This window comes from Panthera pardus, unplaced genomic scaffold (genome assembly GCF_024362965.1).
Source record: "Panthera pardus isolate Hobbes unplaced genomic scaffold, ASM2436296v1 HiC_scaffold_22, whole genome shotgun sequence".
Taxonomy (NCBI): Eukaryota; Metazoa; Chordata; class Mammalia; order Carnivora; family Felidae; genus Panthera; species Panthera pardus.
The window spans coordinates 51,842,337-51,856,835 of record NW_026526788.1 but is presented as its reverse complement, the minus strand read 5'-3'; the positions used below and the strand labels follow the sequence as shown (position 1 = coordinate 51,856,835).

Below are 14,499 nucleotides of genomic sequence, written 5' to 3'. Positions count from 1 at the left end.
GGTCAAAACCCACTTTCATGAACACCAGTTTTATCCCCTGATTCTTCTCTTATCCACACAAAACATGGGTATGTGATGGGGTAGCATATGAAATTGACATGCAGGTTTTTAAAAAAAATTTTTTTTAACATTTATTTATTTTTGAGACAGAGAGAGAGAGAGCATGAACAGGGGAGGGTCAGAGAAAGAGGGAGACACAGAATCTGAAACAGGCTCCAGCTCTGAGCTGTCAGCACAGAGCCGACGCGGGGCTCGAACCCACGGGCCGCGAGATCATGACCTGAGCCGAAGTCGGACACTTAACCGACTGAGCCACCCAGGCGCCCCTGACATGCAGTTTTTAAGATAAACCTGGAGACTTTAAGGCATATCCTAAGATTTCAACAAGTTTTAAGAATGCTTCATTATTTGTTTCCCACTGCTTTGGGGGAAGTTTGATAGAAAAGCTGAGAATCGTGTCATTCATTTCATCATTAGCGCAGCCTTATTTAAAACATGGCAGGATCTTCCTTTTCTGTAGAAGGTAAAGGAACTTGCTGATGTCATACGGCCAACTAGTAGCCATCTATGGCTTGGACAGAGAGATTATTCCTTAATCTAACATGACTTCTACTCTTGGGTTTTTCCCAAAAAGATCACTCAGGTTTCATTTAGCTTCTTTAGGTAAGAGTTAGCTAAATAATACTTTATTGATTGTGGAGAGTGAATGTACCTCTGATCAGTTTTACTTTCAAAACATAGTCTCCCTTGTTAATGGCAGGAGTTTTAACTACTCTTTTACTCAGACCTTTAGTATGTGCAGATGAGTGTCTTAAATTTGAACAATGACTTGGTATGCAGATGATCCCTAGGTAAAATTAAGGAGGTGGAACTTTGCCTTCTTTTCTTTGTTATCCTATGCACAATATAGTGGGGATAATGCAGTGTTGGGAGGGCCAAACAGATCTGAATTTAAATCCTGGATCCATCACTTACTTGCTCTGTGACCTCGGACAAGTTACCTAATTTTTAAAATTAAAAAAACATTTTTTTTTAATATTTATTCATTTTTGGGAGACAGGGAGACAGAGTGCAAGCAGGGGAGGGGCAGAGAGAGAGAGGGAGACACTGCATCTGCAGCAGCTCCAGGCTCGGAGCTATCAGCACAGAGCCCAGACACAGGACTCAAACCCACAAAGTGCAGGATCATGACCTGGGCCAAAGTTGGATGCCTCACCGACCGAGCCACCCACGTGCCCCTGTTTTTTTAAATTTTAAATGGAGTTTTTAATCCCTTCTTTACAAACAGTAGGGTCAAGTGTGCAATGCTCCTGTTACCAAACCTGGCAATAAATACACACTTAACAAATGCTAGCCTCTGCTTCTTCCCTCTTCTACCTCTAGTTTCTCCTTTCTTCCCCTTTGGGTTAGCAGTAATTCTTAATTCCAGTTATACAATCAAAATGGGAACAAAAATAGAAAATACCTGTGACCCAACATCAGAGACTGTAATTTAATTGATTTGGGATCAAGCTTGGCTGTGAGGTGTGGGCAAGAGGTGGATGGAAAAGACCACAATTAGAATTTACCTCTTGGGAGATCCAGTGCTGCTCCTCCGACTCCTTGCCGATGTCTGTGCATGAAGGCATCATGTAGCATAAGGACTGTGCTATGCACTCCCTCCTATTCTTTCTTCCCTGTCGAAGCTTGGTCTGCCTTTATTGTTCCCTAAGATTTTCCCAAGTTCAGGTCAGAAGAAGAAGCTGTTTTGGGGAGGTCAGGGCAGGGGTGAGGGGAATGAGCAGCTCTCCATGTTGCGGGAGCTCTTCCCAAATTCTCAAGTCAGTTCCTTTCCATAACTTTCTTCCATGAAGGAACCCTCCTTCCCGCATGAGAAGAGCCTTATTGATAGGGAAGACACAAGGAACAGTGACCAAGGGGCTGGGCCTTTGGTTCTGCTTATGCTCCTGAGCACACTGGCACCCATTTTGTTTACCCTCTCTTCTCTCTGTATAATTTCCTACTTTATTTGGAGTTCAAAAATGTAGAATTAGCAAGTGTTGGCTGTCCTGAACAGTCTAGAAATTGAGCATTTATATAAAGTTTGAAGAGACCTCATGAGATTTTGACATAGTGGTTCAGAAAAGATGGTTTGTTGAGAATATATGCCAAATATTTGGGTGCATACCTCTATAATAGGCCTGACCTGATCTGGACACATTGATCTGTGTAAAATATAATATACTCTGGCATGTGATTAGAATTCTCAGGACTTTTCTTGATATCTTCCCCTTTTTTGGGGGGGAGGGGCAGTTATTCTATCATTTAGTATCGTTCTACTGAAATAAAAGTAAGGTGATAGTTACTCGCTGTGGAATGCTATTAGGCCACAGATGTGAAGGGCATAGACATCACCTGATGTGGGGCGATGTGCATGCACACTCTCTCCAAGTAGGGATAACAGAATAATGCAGAGATTCTTTAGGTTTGTTTCCAGAGAAATCTTGTCAGATACAACAGACTTAGATTGATTTTCTTCTGCTTTCATGAGGAGTTTAGGAAATGAATTTAGAAGTTCTGAAGTGATACTTTGATAACGTACCATACACTGAGATTCCATAAGTAACCTATATGGTAAATGTACTTTGGAGACTAACCTAATACTGGGTGTGAATGGACACTGCAAGATGGTATAGAGAAGCCTTGAACTTACATTTTGGGCAAGATGGAAAAAATAATAGTGGATGGAAATGGACAGAGGAGTTCAGGGGTTCTTACCGGGTGGAGAATAGATGTCAAGACATGGATATCTAGATTCTTATGCAAACTAGATAAGTACTTATATTATATTGATACTATGGGAAAAGTGGACTGAATTGGTGTGACTAAGATGAGGATTTGAAACGTGGTTGGGGTCAGATGGTGAAGGGCCTTGTTTTCATGAGAAGCTTGGACAGACAAGTGTCTTCCTGGAAAATTACGTTCATCCAAAGGAGAATGTTCAAAATGATATGGATTATGAAAAACCATTTATTATGAAGAGTAATTAAATGTATTTTTGTTATAGAAAAGGGAAAACCAAAAGATAAAGCAATGACCCTCAAATAAAACTGGGATTAGGCTGGGATCTATTGTTAAGGAAAATAGAGAGACACATGTTAGAAGGAACTTTCTACCTTGTAAGAAGGGTCCTACCATAGAGTGTAGATCTTTAGTTTTCTAATCTTGTTCTGTGGAACCCCAGTATCCCAGGAGGTACTTTAAAGGCCACTATGGGGGAAGGGTACATGACAGGTTGGGCTCTGGATCCCGGTGCTGCTCCGGGGAACAACATATTTCGTATCTGTTGGAGTTTGTTTTGGGGAGGACAGGGAGTTCTGCTGGGAAAAAAACAAGACTGGAAGAGGCTGCAGTGAGTCTCCTTAGTCTCATTTTAAGGTATTCTAGCTGAACTAGGTCGAACACCTTTGTTTTGGTTACAGAAGTAATTCCTGTTTTGTTTGGGAGATTGACTAAAAGTCTAGGGTTCCTATAAGATTTTTTAGGCAGTGAAGTAGAACATTGCAAAAATTCAATTGTTTAGGATGCAGGATACAGTTACATATGTTATTAATGACCATTAGATTTTATGACCAATCCATAAAAATGACTATTAAAAATACTGATTTTAATTCATAAAGTAACAGCTTTAAATGTAATGACTACCAGAAAACAATAGTGCTGTGGTAGTAATAATGAAATAAAACAAAAAAATGGGGGTGAGAAGTTCCTTTTTTTATTAAACTTGGATTATGCTACTAACAGCAAATACTTTTAAAGGATGATGGGGGTGCCTGGGTGGCTCAGTTGGCTAAGCATCTGACTGTGGCCCAGGTCATGATCTCGTGGTTTGTGAGTTCGAGCCTGGCATCGACCTCTGTGCTGACAGCTCAGAACCTGGAGCCTGCTGCAGATTCTGTGTCTTCCTGTCTCTCTGCCCCTCACCTGCTCATGTTCTGTGTGTCTCTGTCTCTCTCAAAAATAAATAAATATTAAAAAAAATTTTTTTTAAAAATAAAGGATGATGAAGTTGTAGTAATTCTAAAGGGAATTGCCAAGTGCTTTCAAGGACTGAAATACTGGCTCTTCAGTCTTGATAGCTAAGATTACTTTACTAGGGCTGCATAGGCTGGATGGCTTGAACAGCAGAAATTTATTTCCTCACAGTATGGAGGCTGGAAGTCCAAGATCAAGATGTCAGCAGGGTTGTTTTTTTCTGAGGCCTGTCTCCTTGGCTGGCAGAGGGCTGGCTGCCTTCTTGCTGTGACCTTACGTGGCCTTTTCTGTGTTTCTGGGCATGCCTGGTATCTCTTCTTCTTATAAGAACACCAGTCTTACTGGATTAGGGCCCTATCCTTATGACCTCATTTAACCTTAATTACCTCTTTAAAGATCCTGTCTTCAAATAAGTCACACTAGGGATTAGCACTTCAACCTATGTATTTTGAGGGTACACATTTCAGTCCATAACAACCGATGAATTGATAAATTGTGGTATTTCCATACTATGGAATGTTACTCAGCAATAAAGAGAAACAAAATATGAACACATGTAACAGCATGGATAAAGCTCAAAAACATTATTCTAAGTATAGGAAGTCAAACACATTGATTGTATTAATATGAAGTTGTAGAAAGGGCAAACAAAACAGTACAGAAAGCAGATTAATGTTTGCCAAGGACCATGGTTTGGGGGATTGGGTCAACAGCAAAGGGGCACAAGGAAGTTTTTTAGGAAGATGAACTGTTCTGTAGGATAGAACTCAGTGGTGACACGACTATATATAATTATCAAAACTGGCCAAACTGTACATTTACAGGGAATTAGTTTTACTGAATGTAAATAATACCTCAACTTAAACAAAGAATAAATGGTTTAGAACCAATGTGGACTGGATTCAGTCCCAACTTTGCATAGCTGAACAGCGTGGAGCCCGTCATCCTTTCTGGGCCTCCGTTTACCCATCTGAAAACGTATATTATGATAGCTGCTCATGTTACTTTTTAGGATTGCAAATTGAATAGAAAGATTCGTCTGAGAAAAATGGGTAAGAATCAAAATGAGAAGACTAGGAGGAAGAGATTTTAAAACATCCAAATACTTTATGTGAATATAATAGTTGAAAATGTATCCCATCCTTTCAAGCATCGTTTTTACCTGCTAAGTTCATATTGTTAGGTGAATATAATAGTTGAAAATGTATCCCATCCTTTCAAGCATCGTTTTTACATGTAAGTTCATATTGTTTATGGAAAAATTGATCTCTTTTCAATTATAATTTGCTATATCTGAGAATCATTGGGCTAAAACTGTCTTCCCTGTCATTATAAAGACAAAGGTAGAGAAGGAGCATTTATGGAACAAACTCTATCACTCCTGCTTTTTGGGAATTAATCTAATTACAGAAGGGGGAGCATTTTTGTACTACCTTTGAGATCTTAACCCATCTTAGGTGGAGTTTTTTGCATGACTAATACTTAGATGGAAGCTGAAAGGGACCATTAGATGTTTGAATAGAATTTAATTTTACATACTGAAATGGTATTCAAAACATAAGTTCATAAGGTGTTTTTAAGAAACTGATTTTATAACAAGGAAAGTAATTAACAATTTGTTCCTGCAGTTGACTTTTAACAGTCTTGGCAAATATTTCCAAGCCAGTTTTTTAAATGTTGTACTAAGGTCTTTATCTTGTTCATTTGTTTTACATCAGTATAGCATCCTAGGGACTGCTTAAGTTCCTGAAATGGTGCATGCTACTTTGATACACAATAGAACAGAGATCCTTCTCTCTCTGGCCCTCTTCCCTTTGTCTCTCTATCTCATTTTTGAGCCTCTGTGGTGGAATCTGTATATGATGTTACTTTGCTTAGAGAAACTTTAAGTTTGGGTGAATCTATGTAGCTGAAGAATTAGTTTAGGTTTTAAATCAGATCATAACATGCCCTTGAGGAATCACTTGTATGACTGCAGCCATTTAAGACCCAAGTGTAGGTCAAGTCATAAGAGTAACAGGTAATTCATTTTACTTTATTGCCTCATATGCTTAATAAACCATAACATTAACATGAGAGTACCATTCACAATGTACTAGTCATTGATCATGTAAACTTATTTTTAGAGTAACTCTGTTATATCTCATTGTAAAGTACATGTACCTTTTTATATTTATTCTGATATATTAAAAATCTTTAATTTTTCAATTTTGAATTATTCAAATTTATGACTTTTTAAAAAGATTTTTTTATTTTTAAGTAATCTCTACACGAAACATAGAGCCTGAACTCACAACCCTGAGATCAAGAGTTGCATGTTCTACTACAACTCTTACAGCCAGGCACCCCCAGATTTATGACTTAAAGACTATAAAAATGTTAGCATTATGGACTTTCTGCATTAATCTTATAACCTTTTATCCCAGTGAATCAATTTAAAAATAAAATTTTTGTAATGTTTTCATTTTTATTAATAGAACTATAATATACATCCAAACAATGCACAAATCATAAATATATAACTTGATATACTATTACAAATTGAACGCACCCATATAACCAGTACCTGGATCAAGACCAAAACATTACCATCACCCCAGAACCCCCCTCAGTCTGCCTTCTAGTTAATACCCTTAACCAAGGGTAACAACTACCACAATTTCTAAAAATGAAATGTAATTTTTTGTGAGTTCTAAAAGTAATATATGTGAAACGGTGAAAAGAACTTTATCTGTAATGATGATGATGATTAAATAAGAATTAAAGTTCTTAGAGGCACTGCTTAGGATACATATCATGTCTTATATCTGGTATAAATCCATACTAGCATATAATGTACTATACAAATGGAATTAGTCATATTTACTCCCCCCCCCTTTTTTTTTCTATGTGGGATCATTTTGTGCAGACTCATGATAAGTTTATGTATTCAGTATTCTTGTTTAAAAATCATATTTGTTCTCAAGAGAAGGCATTACTTTTGTGTTCCCAGATTTCTCTCCTTGGTGTTCATTTCATTACATCTCCCTTAGGGAAGAGTTTGACTCTAATTAGTCTATTTGCAAGTGGCCCTCGTATGAGCAAATCTTTAATCACCCAGCAGAGGTGGCATACATTCTAAAGGCCATCAAGGCATTTGTTACTCCTTCCCTTGATTACACACACAGCTAACAACATATATTTGTTGAATACCAACTTGGTATAGAGCATTCTACCAGGTGCATTAGAGGATAGTAAAAGATATACAAGGTAATGACCTTGGTCTCTAGGCATTTAACAGTATAGTGAGGTGGTTGCAAGTGTGGACTCTGGAGCCAGAGTGCTTAGATTCACCACTCACCACTTCCTAGCTGTAAGATTTTAGGCAAGATACTTAATTTTGTGTCCCATTTTCTTCATCTATAAGAAGAGGCTAATAAGAATTCTTATTTCATAAAGTTATGGGGTATATTAAATGACATTGATACGTGCAAAGCTTTTGAACTGTTCTGGAACATAGCAAGTACTAATTAAGTGTTAGCTGCTATAATAATAATCACCATAGGGATGATAGATAAAATTCTGAAATTAGGACCAGGGTTGCACATAATTAAATTACACAATGAATGATGAAAACAAATTGAAGCTTCTCACAAAACTGCTTTAAATTGGTTGCCTATCCCTTATGCTGTCTTGCCCCTGTATCAGTCACCAAGCTGACATGAACCAATTTACTGTCTTTTTGATAAGAAATGAAAAAAAAATCCATAAAAATCATGAACTGTTTAAAGAAGCTTTGATTAAAACTCCCAAGTATGCTTTTGCAAGCCTTACCCATCTCCTCAGCTCAGAATGCTCCTCCTCACCCCCGAGACTGACTGGATCTATTCACTTCATGTTCTCTATTACCTGAAAATTCGGCAGTTGAAGACTCGAGTGAACAGCATTCTCCTTATCCTTTGGGGTGTTAAGGTCTGATGAGTCATTTGTACCTTGGTATTGTAATCAGATTCTTTTTCATTTGAGCATCTGGCCAAAAATCAGATATAATGAAAGCATGGGAATTTGTTGTTTGGGAGAGAAATGAGTAATTTTGAAATACAGAATGTTTTATTTCCTCTCTAAATAGAGGTTTGTGGTGGGGGTTTTGGGCAGTATGACATCATTGGGGATGGGGGAAGGGACAAAGAAATAGGTGTACAACATCAAAGCATACTTAATCTCTTAAGCATACAAAGTCCTCTTAATCTAATAGTGCTGTCTATTAGTATTAACTCATCCCTATTATTATAAATGAAGTAGGCTTTTGGGGGGCCAAACTAGGAAACTACCACTTACTGCATGGCAGTTATGTAAGGAGATGAATTTTACATGGGGAGATATTTATGCAAATATATTTATGTGGGGAGATGAATTCCAGGTTCCCAACAATGAAAAGGATAAAAATTCCTTAATTTTTACTTTTTTTGGAACGCGTCCCTTTTGTAAGTGATGTAAACAGTACTGCTGTGTAAATTCAGAAAAGGTTGTGTTTTTTTTTTTTTGTTTTTTTTAAATTTTCTTTAACATTTATTTATTTTTGAGACAGAGAGCATGAACAGGGGAGGGTCAGAGAAAGAGGGAGACACAGAATCTGAAACAGGCTCCAGGCTCTGAGCTGTCAGCACAGAGCCGGACACGGGGCTTGAACCCACGGACCGCGAGATCATGACCTGAGCCGAAGTCGGACACTCAACCGACTGAGCCAACCAGGTGCCCCAAGGTTGTGTTTTTTTTAATTGAAGGTTATAGTGATGGGAGAAGTTAGGGAGAAAGTAGGGCTTGAACTGGAAAATTCTTTTTAATATTTATGTAATGGGAAAGTGAAGGGGCCAAATGTGTGTAGGCGAGGGTATGATGTCTGAAGAAAAGTGGGAACTAGCGGGCCAACTGGTATTTCAACTTTCTAGCTGAAAAGTCTGAATTCTTTTTCTAGGAGAGAAATCGTTTTCTTCAGTGCTACCTTATACTGCAAATGTAACCGCAAATTATCACTGTTTCTTGTTTTGATTTGTTTTAAGCTAATATTATAACATGTCATTGACACTTTAAAAATGGATTAAATAGAGTTCTCATTTGTTTTATAGAACCTGAGTTTTCAAATTCGAAAAACTTTCTACTTTGAAAGTTATTTTAGATGACAGGATCTCCTTGCAATATATATATATTGCATATGCATATATGCATATATATATATATAATATATATATATATATATAATATATATATATATATATGATACCATAGTCTAGCTCTAGTAAATGTTGTAATAATGCATTCTGTGGGCCTTGAGTTTTGAAAGGGAAGAAAATCTTCAAAGCACTTTATTTTTCAATATGCCCTGGGATGTACCCAGTACTTAATCCCTTTCTACTTTTTCAGTTCACTTCTTAGGTGAAAAAGATATGGTTTTCCCCCCGTTTGTGATGCTGTGTGGAAAGTAAATGGGGAGACCAAAGAGACTTCACTGAAATTTTCACACAGACACATCACATTCTGTAGAACCAGAGTTAATTGTGCATTAAATTTCTATATAGTTTTTAGGGGACTCTATTTGTGGGGTTTATATGTAGGTGTGTGTGTGTGTGTGTGTGTGTGTGTGTGTGTGTGTGTATGCACATGTGTGAAGAAATTCAGAGTGACCGCCATACACTACAGTTTTTAATTTAGAATGAATGTTTTCCTTTAAAGTGATGTCTGATGGTAATACAGCACAAATGAAGATTGATTAATCAGAAAAAAATTTAAAAGAACTCTGTCTATATCTGATACAGATAATGGACCACAGCATAAATCCTTATAAGACTATGTAACTTAAGCACCCATTGTATCTTTGTCAGTGGCTGCCATATCCAGGTGAATTTCTCTTTAAGATTATGTTTTAACTTGTGCTTCATAAAGGTTTTTCTTTTTTTTTTTTAAATATATTATCTCTGCAGTCGAGTTGAACAGTATCTCCAGATTAATTCTGAAAATACTTAGAAAAGGTTTATGTGAATATTTTTTTATTTCTAAATTCACCATTTTGATAAAGATACCCATGGTTTTCTTCTGTGTTTACATGCAGCCAGGAGCTATGGGCGGAGACGAGGTAAATTTTTTAATGAGATCTTTTGCTTGCCAAATTGTGAGTAAATATGAGTGTGTGTGTTTATACCTGTGTGTGTGCAAAACAATAATTATTGTGTGGTATGATGTTCTAGCTTATTTTAGCAAAATAATTCTCATCACTTTCATTATAGTTGTTTTTTGTTGTTAGTTGGTAGTTTGTTCTTTTAATCCTAATATAGACATAGCAAAGACTATTTATTTCTACCTGGAAATTTTTGTTATGTGATTTATTATGATCTTGAGAGAATAAAGGCCAAGCATAATTTTTGTGTGTGTGTGTGTGTGTGTGTGTGTGTGTGTGTGTGTGTGTTTTATCCACTGTGTTCTTTTCATACTATTTAGAAAGCAAAAGTTAGGTTTTAGAGGGCAATTCTTGATCTTAGTAGATTTACTGGTGAATTCTTTAGTGTTAATCCAGAAGCAGATTTACCTTGAAGGTAAAGAAGCTTAAGTTGTAGGGACCCTCACTTTCAAGGGGACTCCCTCTTTACCTTATTTTTGTGTTCTTTTTCTTGAAGCAGACCCCCAAATTGTATAGGCTCTAAGCCCCATAAACTTGCATTGTCTCCTGATCCCACCCAAACAAAATAATACTGCTTTTATTTGTATAATGCCATTACCTTTCTACAGCATTTTTCTATCTGTAATTCATTCAAATAATTTTATTAAGTTGGTAGGGTAAGCCTAATGTAGTGTTTTGTTTTTTGTTTTTTTTTAAATTCTTTTTTTTTTAACGTTTTAATTTTTATTTTTGAGACAGAGAGAGACAGAGCATGAACGGGGGAGGGGCAGAGAGAGAGGGAGACCCAGAATCGGAAGCAGGCTCCAGGCTCTGAGCCATCAGCCCAGAGCCCGATGCGGGGCTCGAACTCACGGACCGTGAGATCGTGACCTGAGCTGAAGTCGGACACTTAACCGACTGAGCCACCCAGGCGCCCCCTAATGTAGTGTTTTGAAGGAGTATGAGGTTTAGGGTCAAAGACCTAGTTTGTAATCACTGCTTTATTGCTTCTGTCTGGTATCTTCATCTGTAGATTATGAGGTAGTAAAGCCAATCTTGTCCAACTTTAAGAGTGTTAGTGAAGTTATAGTGTAAAAAATGGGAGAGGAAAACCTATTTGTGTACACTAAAAGCATTCCACCAGTATAAGCTGCTTTGGGACTCACTTGCAGAAGCTGGGAGAGATGAAGTGATTTACTTGCTATGTGGTCTCAAGTTAAAGTCAGAGCCAGATCTGGAACCTTTGTCTTTTGGTTGCTTATTGAGTGCTGTTTACCTTTCATCAGGCTATCTCTGATGTTGTAATTGAGTTTTAAAGAGAAGTTAATAATATTACATTCATAGTATTTTATTATTGATTACACAGTAAATATTTGTTGAGTAGATGGATATTGGCAGAACCTAATAAGTATTTGAACTACCATTGAAAACTTCTTTCATGATGGAATCGTATCATCCGTTTTGTTTTCAAATCGTGGTGAAGAAAAACATTTGTGTAGTTGATTATTTTTTAGCTGTAGAAAATTACCATTTAATATTTTTAACCTTCTTGTTTATAAATTGAAAGCATAGATAATATTACTAGAAATCATTCTGTACTATATACATATAGTTTTTCATGTTGGTAGAAAATTGATCACTCTTGAGAAGGAATAAGGAAAGGACACTTTTTAAAAAAATTTTTTTTAATGTTTATTTATTATTGAGAGACAGACAAAGAGCGTGAGCAGGGGAGGTGTAGAGAGAGGGGGAGACACAGAATCTGAAGCAGGCTCCAGGCTCTGAGCTGTCAGCACAGAACCCGACGCGGGGCTCGAACTCACAAACTGTGAGATCATGACCTGAGCCGAAGTAGGACGCTTAACCAACTGAGCCACCCAGGCACCCCAGGAATGGACACTTTTATACAGAAAACAGACACCATCTGGAGGGTAGACAGCAGGGACTAGCGTCTCCACTTCTTATGTACCGATCAGTTACCACACCTTGCCAGAGTTTTTCCTCTAGTGTCTCAGGCCTCATTTCTATTGTTTCTTTCTTTCTGAAATACCACTTTGTCCATGTCATGCTCCTCTTCCATTTAGGACCCCCATCATCTGGCTTCTCCCAGTTTCACCAGCCTCATTGTCTCCATTTTTTCCATCCCACCTTCCCCTATCAGTCTCCATACTTTCCCACAGGCTGGCCATCGTAAGTACTATCCACCCTTCCTCTCATTTCCTTATCTAAAGCCTATCCTTAGTTCATGCATTTATGCCGAATTTAAGCCTTCTCTCTCCCAGGAAGCCTTGCCCAGTGCCTTGTAGGCAGCCTTTTCCTCTGCTTCTACTGTCTTACATTCTTCCTGTTTTTTCTGTACATTCTGATTCTTCCACTGGAGAGAAGTTCTTTGAGGACAATTGTGTCTTATGCCTAGTACTGTGACCTACATGCAATTAGCACTTATTAAATGTTTATGGATGAGGATTGTTTTTGAAGTAACACCCTACATCTATGCAGACCAGAGTATAGCATCATATTTTTAAACAAATTATTTTACTTTTACAAATCATAGTATATTAAATACCAGACATCAAGAATGTTAAGATCACTTGTAATTTCTAAGGTCCTGAAAAAATTACTCTTTTATTTTCTTGTTACCTTCCCCATATCTATTTGTAGTTTGACTTAATTGTTTTCACAAGCATGGTCGTATTTGCATCAAGTGTTATGCTAAACACTGCCTAGAATGACTTGGTCCCTGCTCGCCGTAAGTGTGTAGTTTGCTAGTTGTCAGTGAAGAAGATAATAATGATGAGAGAGAGAGTGTGTGTGTGAGAGAGAGAGAGAATATTAAAAGACTGAATGTTGACTTTCTGTAATGACAAAAGACCAGGTAGAGAATTTTCGTTCCATGCTTTTATCTAGTCTTTTATTTCCAAAGCTGAAAAAGAAGTCATCTTACTTAAATGTAGTGACATAGCCATGTGAGATGGGGCAGGTGTACCACATATTTATTCTCATTTCCTAAAATATACTCATTTGGGCCACTGCTGCATAGTATAAATTTTAAAGTGGCAGATTTCCTCATACTCGTTTATTTGTGTGATCAGGGATTATATTAATTATTGATTTCTTTCCTCTAAAGTTTAGACTTTCCCACAAAAGCATAAAAAGTGAACTTGCTGGAATTTAAATAAAGATTTAAGAAAACTCATTGATGTATGGCACTTTATCTATGATTAAGATTTAGCTATAACTCATTCTATGCATTACATATACATGTTGGTAAATATTTTAGGAGTAGAAAGCAAAGGGAATTATTTGTGACAGTTTTGAGATCTCTCAGTAAGGATTAGGCCAGTGGAATCTTTCACCTCTCCTAATACACCTGGGAAAGTTTTCTGGAGTAGGTAGAATTTCAGGAACTATTTGGATAATGGAAGAGGAGTGGGAAGCAAACGTTTCCAGGTATGTGATTCAACTTAAAAAAAAAAAAAAAAAAAGCTTCAAGGTGAGATTGGCATGGCCAGATCCTTGGAGCCTATGTCTCTGAGTGTATGCATTGGGGGCCAGCTGGAGAGGAAAATTTGCAGTGAAATGGTCTGTGATGCCCTGATGAATGGTTTTTGAAACAGAGGGTAAGACTCCTAGACACAGATATGTCCGGCTTTAGGAAGAGGGTTTCATGATCAAGTAATGAAAACAGGAGAGAACTTGGACATCAGCTGAAGGCTTAGATAGGAAAAAAGTCCTGGAGGGTAGACCTTGGCAAATCAAGCACTTCCAATAGTGTAGTTGAAACAGAAGTAGGGAGGCAGAATTAGATGTGTAAGAATAGGACTGCTTGGCGATGAAAAAGAATGAAATCTTGCCATTTGCAACAGTGTGGATGGAACTGGAGTGTATTGTGTTAAGTGAAATAAGTCAGGCAGAGAAAGACAAATATCCTATGATTTCACTCATGTGAAATATATATATGTGGAATATAAGAAACACAACAGATGAGCATAGGGGAAGGAAAGGAAAAATAAGCTAAAAACACAGAGGGGGGCAAACCATAAGAGAATCTTATACAGAGAACAAACAGGGTGTCTGGACGGGAGATGTGCGGGGTGATGGACTAAGTGGGCGATGGGCATTAAGGAAGGCACTTGTTGGAATGAGCACTAGGTGTTATATGTAAGAGATGAATCACTGGGTTCTGCTCCTGAAACCAGTACTACACTGTATGTTAACTAACTTGAATTTAAATAAATAAGTTAAAAAAAATTTTTTTTAATGTTTATTTATTTTTGAGAGAGAGACAGAGACAGAGCATGAGCAGGGGAGGGGCAGAGAGAGAGGGAGACACAGAATGTGCAGCAGGCTCCAGG

At 37.5% G+C, this 14,499-nt stretch overlaps 1 protein-coding gene across 11 annotated transcripts in view; it reads left to right on the top strand.

The window, feature by feature from the left end:
- CPEB3 (cytoplasmic polyadenylation element binding protein 3) overlaps nucleotides 1-14,499 on the top strand; it is a 193,119-nt gene that overhangs the window by 88,256 nt on the left and 90,364 nt on the right. For 9 of the 11 annotated variants that reach the window (XM_019445086.2, XM_019445085.2, XM_019445079.2 and 6 more), the window contains one exon: nucleotides 10,100-10,123. The exons of the other annotated variants lie outside the window; for them this stretch is intronic. In XM_019445086.2, the coding sequence (XP_019300631.1) occupies nucleotides 10,100-10,123 (24 nt within the window). The remainder of the gene's footprint in view (nucleotides 1-10,099; nucleotides 10,124-14,499) is intronic. 11 annotated transcript variants of the gene reach the window in all.